Source organism: Coniosporium apollinis (assembly GCF_000281105.1).
Source record: "Coniosporium apollinis CBS 100218 chromosome Unknown supercont1.119, whole genome shotgun sequence".
In the NCBI taxonomy this organism is placed as follows: Eukaryota; Fungi; Ascomycota; class Dothideomycetes; genus Coniosporium; species Coniosporium apollinis.
Window position 1 is genome coordinate 1 of NW_006913381.1, and position 9,971 is coordinate 9,971.

General features: G+C 52.4%; 4 protein-coding genes across 4 annotated transcripts; 3 read left to right on the top strand and 1 right to left on the bottom strand.

Annotated features, from left to right (window-relative positions):
• Positions 1 to 7: 7 nt before the first annotated feature.
• Positions 8 to 1,564, bottom strand: W97_09339 (uncharacterized protein; the record flags this gene model as incomplete). The annotated part of the gene is made up of 7 exons (XM_007787200.1): positions 8 to 227; positions 293 to 447; positions 507 to 692; positions 749 to 862; positions 923 to 1,044; positions 1,180 to 1,360; positions 1,415 to 1,564. 7 exons carry the CDS (start codon positions 1,562 to 1,564, stop codon positions 8 to 10), a joined length of 1,128 nt encoding a protein of 375 aa, XP_007785390.1.
• Positions 1,565 to 2,414: 850 nt separating this feature from the next.
• On the top strand, positions 2,415 to 3,985 carry W97_09340 (CMGC/MAPK protein kinase; the record flags this gene model as incomplete). Its single annotated transcript, XM_007787201.1, has 2 exons — positions 2,415 to 2,856; positions 2,907 to 3,985. 2 exons carry the CDS (start codon positions 2,415 to 2,417, stop codon positions 3,983 to 3,985), a joined length of 1,521 nt encoding a protein of 506 aa, XP_007785391.1.
• Positions 3,986 to 4,723: 738 nt separating this feature from the next.
• Positions 4,724 to 5,720, top strand: W97_09341 (uncharacterized protein; the record flags this gene model as incomplete). Its single annotated transcript, XM_007787202.1, has 2 exons — positions 4,724 to 5,144; positions 5,203 to 5,720. 2 exons carry the CDS (start codon positions 4,724 to 4,726, stop codon positions 5,718 to 5,720), a joined length of 939 nt encoding a protein of 312 aa, XP_007785392.1.
• A 3,279-nt stretch (positions 5,721 to 8,999) lies between these two features.
• W97_09342 (uncharacterized protein) lies at positions 9,000 to 9,725 on the top strand (the record flags this gene model as incomplete). Its single annotated transcript, XM_007787203.1, has 1 exon — positions 9,000 to 9,725. The coding sequence occupies one exon, from the start codon at positions 9,000 to 9,002 to the stop codon at positions 9,723 to 9,725; it is 726 nt and encodes a 241-aa protein (XP_007785393.1).
• Between the last annotated feature and the right edge of the window lie 246 nt (positions 9,726 to 9,971).

Consider the following 9,971-nt stretch of genomic DNA (forward strand, 5'->3'; position numbering starts at 1 on the left):
ACTAACATCATAGAGGCACTTCGACCTGCGTCAAAACATCCTCAATAATATCCTCGACCGTCATCCCTTCCAGCATCTCCCTCACAGCTCTGATGTCACTCCCCCACTGCATACTGCGCTCATTCTCCGGCGTCGTGATAAGTATCCTATGCGGATAAACCTTGCGAGTCGCAAGCGCAACCAGCGATGGCGGCACGTATGAGAGATCGTGCAATGGCGCAAGAGCCCTTGTTGGAGGTCAGCGGGGCCTTGTAATGTTTTACAACGTTAAACAGAAACCGGCTCGGCGTACTTTACTAACTGGTGGAAGTGCCTTGTAGCAATCGCAGAGATACCTCCGGCGATCGCACGGTGCATCCGCATGAAGACGACGATGTTGTGGAGATATGCACGCACTTCAGGACTTACACGGACAGTTGCCGCGGCAGATTTCAGTGCTTCGGTGTCCTATGTTGGCGTGAGACTCTTCATGCTTGGATTCAGGATGCCTGCTGCTGGTTCCATACCTCAGCCGAGACGAACGGCTCTTTTGATGGCCTAGAATACGCCAAAGGCCCACCTGCCTCTGGTAAACTGTGAAGGACAGAAGACAATGATGCGTTGTCGCTTGTGGTTCGGTTGCTCATATGCTGCTCCAGGTTCGGCAACCCGTCCTCGGTGGCGTGGATATGTGAGATGCTGAAGTGGTCGTTCTACGATCAAGAGTCAGCTCCTGCTCTCAGTCGGCGAACTTGCGATGGCGATGTACCAGATGGACGGTGAGCCTTGCCTCCGGCTCAGATGAAAGGAGAGCGATGAAGAGGAAGTGTTTTGGCGCCTCATAAACGGACCTCCTCGTAGTAACACTCCTATTACGGATGAGCTGAACGAGCCAAGTCAGCATTGGTTTTGACGTATCGTAATAATTGCAGAGCCGGAATACCTCAAGAGCCTGTATCTGAACCTGATGGTCTGCCGCATTCAAGTTTTTGGCAATAACCACGTTCGCAATTCCTCGTCCATCAGACCCATGGTCAACATCAGGCGTAGAGCGTTTCTCGTGTACTCCAGGGTAGCCCCGCTTTTTAGAAGGGGAATAGTACTGCGTGGACGATGTCAGCATATGTTGTTACTAACGTCGTGAAGCCCTCGACATGAAATTAAACCCTCGTAGTGTACACGTCCCGCATGATGTTCGACGAAGGCCTGTGGTAAAACATGGTTCGAATGGAGCTCTAACATCTTCTCCAAGCTGCTCCAGAGCATAGCCCTGGGGTCCCTTTGGGTCATCTACAAGGACGCCATTGACGAATTCGTCGAGAGTAGTATTCTCGGAGCAATCGAGCACCACATAGGATAGTCCAAAGACTTGGTTAGACACCTACAGGCTGGTCAGAAGGAAACAGTGACAGACATGTCCCTGCTTTGTGCTTACGAGCCGCAGCTCCTGGTCAAGAGCATGCTCCAAGTTCTTCTCAGTGCGGATTATGCAGTGTTGATCGGTGATGAGACAAACTATAACGGCGAGTTCTAGGTCACCAAGGCCCTGGATCTTTGCCGTGATGTCGGCACTAGCACTGTCCATAGGCTTGCGTGTGACCGATTACATGTTCATTGAGCACAGTAGTGTCGTGGCCTTCGCCGTGATGGTTGATAGATGGTAAGGAGTCACGTGGAATATCAGTTTGCGGAGATCTGCAGGTCTGCAACCATTCTTGCATTATTAGCTACAGCGGTCCACACCGCATTCTATGATGCCACCTATGAAGATACTGCAACAAGCTGCGAGTACTTGCTCTAAGAAAATTCCACTCTGTGTGGCTCAGTCATCGTGGCTCAGTCAATGTGGCTCAGTCAATGTGGCTCAGCTTCGGCTCAACAATCAGGCTCGCCCTGCCAACGCGTGGCCTTTAGCGCAGCCTTGTACCTACCTTACCGCAAGCTGGCGATCTATTTACCTTCCAGGTTGCGAGCGACGCTCGGAAACGCGGCACTGCAGCTGGCGTGTTTGAAGATTCACCATTCTTGATTCTGCCCTGTTAAAAGTTAATTAATCAGGCTTGCTAAGAATAGCGTGCCGCCGTTGCCCGTTGCCCGTTGCCCGTTGCCCGTTGCTCGAACTGACGTCAGGGCCCCTGCAATCCCCGGGTCAACATTGGGAAACAGGGCTGCCGGAGTGCCAGAGTAACGTACCTGATCGGCATGCCAGAACTCAGAACTGGACGTCAACCCAAGACCCCCCATCACCTTAACAACCCGCTTTCCTGTCCCCTTTCCAACATATCGAACCATCCACCCATACCACCAGCCTCTGCAACCCTCAGCCCTAACCGCCGAACTTATCTGAACTTCAGATAGACCAGCTGCTCGACTTGTTGCGACAGAAAACGACTCCCTTCGCCCCGCCACGTCCCGAATCCAACTCAACCATCGCCATGGTCACGCCACTGAGAGAAGGCCAAGAGCTCCTTGGTGAAAGCGGCGACTCATACTTGACCGTCAGCCCTTTGGGCAACCCCCAACCCGGCACAACTTCGAACGTCTGGACCGCCGTTGATGCCGAAACGAACGGAAACGTCTTCATTCTCAAGCAGCCGGCGGCCAACGACTACTTCGGCAGGTCCTGGCCCAAATTCCAGACTGAGATGGTCATGCACGAGCTATTCAAAGACTGTCGTTACATCCGCCGTCAGATTGACAGAATACCGCCGCCGAGGAACTCGCCAGATCCACCCAGGCTCGTCCTGGAACCGACCGAATGCACTCTGACGGATGCGCGGGAACTACGTCCACTCACGGATGGAGAGATCAAAACGATCATGAAACACGTCCTCCTTGGTCTCAAAGAAATACACTCGAAGGGCTTGGTATACGCAGGTAAAGCCTCAAATCTCGTGCTTCGGGCGTTCACTGACCACCTGTGCCAGATCTGAAGATGGACAACATCTTTGTCAACGGCATGCGTGAGACGGCCCGAGAGACCACGGACCAGCACTCTCTCATTGCGATGATTGGCGATCTCGGAATTGTTATGGAACCTGCTCATGGAAAAGTCCAGCCTTTAGCATACCGCAGCCCCGAGGTCCACTTCAAGAGCATCATCACTCCAGCCGCAGACATATGGTCCTGGGGCATTATCTATGTCCACTTGCTCCAAGCCCAAGCAAAGTTCGGTCAACGTGGGATTTACGAGAACGTCTCTGGAATGCCAGCTGTGGATGCGGAACAGAAGATACGCCGCGATATGGCTGATGACTTTGAACTCGACTCTGTCGAATTCTATCGCGATTGCGTGCTCCCCACTGGTCACAGTCACAGTGATGACGAGATCTGGTCGGCAAGACTTCTCAACATGGGCGCGCCGGAAAATGCAGTCCGGTTTCTTGCTTGGGTCCTCAACCCAGATCCCGAGAAGCGGCCGACGGCAGCTGAGATCCTTCAGCAACCTTGGTTCGGTGGCAGTGGCAAGGCTTTCAACTTCACCGCAGCGCTACGGAGACCGATCATTCGCCCTACTGTTTCAACGCTCGGCAGAACAACAAGCGGCATGCCCACGACTGGGTATACTCCACGAATCTCAGACGACTACATGCGCCGGATTGCCTTGGACAGAAGCGCTTCGTCTTATGCGCCCAGTCCCGCCGCGACCCCTCAATCGGTACACGAGAGTAGACCCTCCATGCAGACGTCCTCTTCTTCGTACTTCGGCAGACCCACCTTCTCAACCTCCTCCAGCACGATGTCAATCCCTTCGAAAGAGGAGATGGAGGCTGGGCGTCCAGAGTCCATGAAGCCCGCGTGGTCGTACAAACGGGCACACTCTGCGTATGATCAGTATGCCCCCGAGCATATGCGGCCCGCGCCTGCGGAGCATGTGGCCTCGCACACGGAACCGTATGTCGCGGGCGGAACGAAGCCAGCCGAATCGGCACGGCCTGCTCCGCAACAGAGACCGAGCCAGCTCTGGAACACTCGGTTACTCGACATACTTCAGGACAATAAATGAAGTCTCTTGCGTTTCTGAAGTTCGGCTGGCTGTATGTTTTCATTGGTTTGGATGTTGTTACGGCTCATCGGCGACTGGCAGAGCTCGCACTCGGGCGTGTGCCCATGATCCTCTTATGGCGGGGGATTATGCAATCCTCTAGGACTTACGAGCATTGATCCCTCACGGAGCGACTACTCTGTGAGTTCGCCGCAGGTTGGCACTCCCTGTTGGGCTATTGTTGGCCTGGAAAATGATGGAACGGACAGTATACACGGAGCATAGCGGCAATAGATAAAGGAACGAAGAACCGCGGGGCTGCGTACGACACACCAAAGCACTGCGCACGCTAGAACTGCAACACTCTCTGCAAACACTTGCATATCTGGACAAACGGATGGTGTTCACTGTAATGGGACATCAATCTTTCGAGCTTGAAGTCTATCAATACTGTAAACCAGGCATGCGTACTATATGACAGCTCACCATCTTTCCCTAGCTAATTTCAAGCAATGGCTTTGTGACTGAATTGATCCAGCTTTGTATCACCTCCACAGATGCCGACCCCCTCTCGGTAGAGCATCAAAGACCAACACTCAACCACGTGGTCTTGGGGTTGAGGCGCGAGGCGCCGCGGAACTGCCCCGCACCCAAACCCCACCTCACCGGCTTGTCTGAAGACCGACCGCCCCATCGGCATCGCACCTAGCACAATGTGGACTGGTGGAGCTGAGCTGGCAGTAAGTACAGTAAATCATCATGGCATTCCCACCTCTACCCGCCGGCGCCTCCTACCTCCGCCTCCAGAATTCTGCTCGCCGCAACGCCCTGTCCCTCTCCATCCTTCGCTCTCTCCGGCAACAGCTCGTCGACTTCAACACCTCGCCGTCTGGGAAATTGCACATACTGCCTCCCTTCAAGCCCGAGATTCTGTCGAAACTTGAGGCTGGAGATGAAGAGTATGCGTGGTTGCTTGACGCCGAGATCTGGAGTAAAGAGAGGCAGGGACTCCCTAAAGTGCTCGTGCTGCGCAGCGAGGGGCCTGTTTTCTGCTCTGGTCATGACTTAGGAGAGCTGCGCAAGTTAGGCCATGATGAAACAAAAGAGACCTTTGCATTGTGCGCCGAGGTGATGGGGTTGATAAGGCGGAGTCCCGCGCCCGTGATAGGCGTCATACAAGGTTGGCGCGCAGTTCACCGAAACCTTGATGTACGGACAATCGGTCTCACGACACACAGGCCTCGCAACAGCAGCAGGCTGCCAACTAGCTCTAACAACCGACTTCCCAATCGCCCTCGCCTCAACGCCTTTCCGTCTCCCCGGTGCATCCATCGGGCTTCCCTGCACCTCTCCCTCGACAGCCGTAGCCCGTCGCCTCCACCCCGGCCAAGCATACCGTATGCTCGCCATGGCGGAGCCCGTGCGCGCCGACCAGCTAAACGGCGCCGTCGACGTTGTCTCCGAGCCTAAGCTAGATGCGCCGCTGGAAGTGCATTCAGCGGCTCTCGAAGCGCGCGTTGCGCAGGTCGTGGAGCAGCTTGCGGGTAGGACTGCGGGGCAGCCTGCAGCGTTGGGCAAGTGGGCATTCTGGACGCATGTGGGGCTCCAGGGCGCGGGGACTGAGGGAGGGGGCGATGGGTACGAGGATGCTGTGAAGTGGACTGGTAGGGTCATGGCGGTGCATGCGAGGGCTGGAGATGCGAAGGAGGGTGTAAATGCTTTTTTTGAGAAGAGGAAACCGGAGTGGAAGACATGAATGAGGGAGCAGTGTGAGTCTGGTTGCGAGCACTGAAGGAGGCTCACAGAATTGCGCCGATCGGCTTCAGCTGGAAAGGCGGGCTTACGGGTGCATGAGTCGGCCATGCTACTCGATGGGGGTACGATAAACAGAAGGTTTCGTCTCCGAGGTTTGATTTGGATTTGCTCTGAGTGTGAGTTGCCCCTCACGCTGCAACACTTTAATATCAACAGCTTTCGATATAATGCTCTTGATCATTTCAACTACTCCTGACGCTCAAATTCAACAGCCCCAATGCTAGACGAATCAAGCATAATCGCCTCATGCGGGCCAGGGCCAAACTGGACCCATCTTCCATCTAAGCCGGCTCCATCGCCATCTGTATGGAGGACCTGCTACTTTGTGTCATAGCTCCCACCACCGAATGATATCTCACGGTACCCGTGACTTACTAGAGAGGCTCAACGCGTATTTGTATCCGGGCTTAAGACCGTCAACACCGCAAGCACCGTATTTGGCTGAGTAGTCACTCTCGTAGTCTGGGTCATGCGTGGCTAGACGTTTGCCGCCATTACTCATACGGCTGCGGGTGAAAGGCGCGGAAAGAGTCAGTGAGGTGTGGGGGAGAAGAGTACGGAACAGATGCTCGTTCAGGGGCATGGCGACTTTGGATGGCGGCGGGATACGACAGTTTGTTCGTTTGCTTTATCGAACCTCGCTGCCAGTAGTCACTAGTCAGGTCCGTTATAGTCGGGGTGTCCAGTAAGACGACCGTCCACGTCCGAGGCCTCTAGACAGTCGGACGAGGCAAATTAAGCTTATTAGACGGTCGGACGAGGCTAGGACGAGGTAGAATACCGGCGAGCTAATTTAAGGTCTTAGCGCGGAGGTGAGGCTCGAAAAGGGGTACCGAGGGCTAAAGCGTGTTATGTGATGTAAGGATCAAACAAGATAATAGCTGATTAGCATTACTTAGATAGCAAAGCTAGTCTCACTACTATGCTAAGCCTCGTCCACGTCCGATAAGGTCGTCGCCGATGTTATAACGGTCGGACGAGCCTTAGGGCCATCTTACGGACGGTCTAGATGAGCTCGTCTCGTCCGACCTCGTCTAGACCGTCCTCTCTCCTATTGGACACCCTAGTTATAGTGAGAGTACCGCAGACTAGCATGAGCCTAGGGGAAGGTCGTTGGCATAGATCGTTATAGCATCGCGGTGGTGTGAAGCTATCGTGAGATTCAGGTTGGGCGCTTGCGAGTTGGTGAAGGGGTGCGTCTTTGGGTCGACGGAGAGGGGGACTGAGATCCCTGGTATCGAGTTGTTTTCTATTTTTCTCTACCTTAGGCGTTCCGAGAGGATGATCAGTGCAACTAAACTGCATCTAGGGGCTTTCAGTGTTGAGGTTCGTGCGCGTTTGTAATGAGCAGCAGCTAACTCTTAGACATCTTTGACAGAAAACGGTTAGGGTAGTGCTATGAAGACGACGGCTACAGGAGTTAAAAGGCGCCAGGACATCCAAGCGCCGTTGCCTCAAGTGTAATTGACAACCACACTGTCGTTCTATCACACATCCCAGGAACAGGCAAAGAGAGTGCGACAAGGAAAGTCAAAAGCCACGTTTCTATTCCTGCAAAAGAGATGGGGCTCGGAGCGGGAAGCAATATTGGATGGCAGTTCTCACCTGGCGCCTCTAAGTTAGGTATGCGGATCAAAGTAGGCGACTTTGGCAGACAGCCTTGTCTGATGCGCCAATAAGGTACAGCGGCTACAGTTTGCCTGGAGAAGCCCAAAGATTGGAAAGCACGGGCACATGCTGTGTGATATTGCCAAGGTTACATATACGAATTTGCGGCAAAGGAAGTTCAGGCTTATGTAAAGCTTCTAAACCAGGACGAATGTGAATGCACAGCCTCATCGCACCTGGGGCTGAGTACTTATTATCACCCGCACATCTCATGGACATTCGCTTGATTCTTACCATCGAAAGTCACATACTGCGGCACAACGGATCGATCCAGGTAGAACGAGGCACATGATGGTGAAATTTCGAAATGTTCTTAACGATGCAGACTGTCTCAGCTTCGATATTGCCGCTCAACCAGCATGACAGATATATCTACACATTGCTTGATGGTCACGAACCGCAGATCAGGATTCTAATCCTGCATCCGGCGGCAGATCAAGGAAGTGACATTCATTGCTCGCTAGAGACAATCTCACTGTCAGCTTCGCAGCAGGAAGGCAAGACATACGAAGCATTGTCATATGTTTGGGGCGCATCCAAATGCTCGAACCCAGTTTATATAGACGGTCAGCCACTCGAAGTCACAGGGAATCTGGACTGCGCTCTGCACCATATACGACGTTCGGATGAATGTCTTCGGCTGTGGGTCGATGCGCTGTGTATCAACCAGAATGACAATCAAGAAAAGAGCTTGCAGGTCAATCTCATGCGACATATTTATGCGAAAGCCTCGCAGGTCTTGGTCTGGCTTGGTCCCGGAGACAAAGACACGGATCGTGCTATTGAGTTTATCGCCTCTAAGGTCGAGACATGGGACGATGGACCGCATACGCCATGGCCGGACGAGCTTCTGAGGGAGTTGTTGCCTGGCATGGCGAAGCTTTTCCAGAATACCTGGTGGTCGCGGATGTGGGTCTTTCAAGAGGTCATGCTAGCATCGAACATTCCGCTTGTAATCTGTGGTCGCTCACACATATGGTGGGACTATCTCAATTATGCCCCACTGCGCGCTACACTGGCCTTCCTGTCAAAGCTGAAATCTCATATCGCTCCCGACTTTCTTACAGCTGATTTTGCTGAATCTAATGTTCTGGCCTGGCAACTTATGGAGATTCCGACCACTTACCTTCGAGAGCCAGCGGGAACAACAGCAGAAGTCAGTCTTTACGAAGCTCTCAAAGCTACATGTTGCAGGGAAGCTACAGATCCTAAAGACAAGGTATTCGCTGTCCTTGGCTTGGTATCTGATGATCGTCCGGACTGTATAGTCCCAGATTATACACAGCCAATCTGTCGCATCTATCAAGAGGCGACCACAAAAATATTGGCTTCAGAACACAGTCTAGCGCCTCTGCACGGTGTCATTGCTAGTCCTCGCCGCACAGACCTCCCTTCATGGTGTTTGGACCTTTGCACGAAGCATTGGCAAAGGTCAAGGCGCATTGTTGCGTGGCCTCCTTTCTCTGTAGCCTCTAATGCGCCGGAATTCCAAGCAGATGGTGGTAGAGAGATGGTGGCATTAAATCATGTGCCTGCGGCAAGAACAATCACAATGGATGGACTCAAAGTCTCGGTTATCACGAGCGCGAGACCTTCCTCGGTGGATCCAGACGCCTATGAGTCCTATCGTTCAGCAAAGACAAACGATGCAGAATCTAAAGCTGGCCTCGTTATCGTCAACAACCTGCTTTCAGATGCAGTCATGTTTTGCGAGGACATCGTGGGAACTTTTCCGCATCAAGATGACGTAGAAACTCTCTACACTAAATTCTCCAAGGGAGAGCTCTGGAAGGTTATGAACGCCGGAGAAAAGCTCACAATCTTCAACAATGCAGACTCGACAAACTACAAGTTTTTGGAAGAAATGGCTGCTCCCGAACGGAATGATCTGTACTGGCTGTACGAAATCTTCATGCAGAAGTATACGTCTTACGGCTTGGAGTATATGCCCCCTTGGATGTACTTGACGCCAGACATTGCAGAACCCGAGCTTGAACTATGGGGCGTAGACCAGCTCGATAACACACTGCAGCTGTACGCTGGAACAACCTATTTCACCACAGCGGGTGGACAGTTTGGATCCAGCGCTAGTCCCATTGAGCAGGGCGACCTAGTTTGTATCCTCTTTGGAAGCAAAATCCCTGCCATTCTGCGCGCAGAAAGTGACAGCAAATATCGTCTGGTCTCATTTGCGTATGTGTCGGGGATTATGCACGGGGAGTTCTTGCATGATCAAAGTGGTAAGCCTCGTGGTTCAGAGACATTTGTACTTGTCTAGTTGCGAAATAAACAGACTCGTATATCTATAAGTCATACGCTTTCATCGAACCTTAACCTCGTCTATACTAGATAGTAGTCTCTTTAGTAGGTAGAAAATATACTTCTAGCGAAGATAAGATAAAAGAATAAATTAATAAAGAGTTAAGAGAAGTAGATTAATAATCTAATTCTAGGTGCCGTATTTAGTACTATATATACCTATTTCCTAATACCTTCTCTTAGACTTTAGCTAGAAGGCTAGATC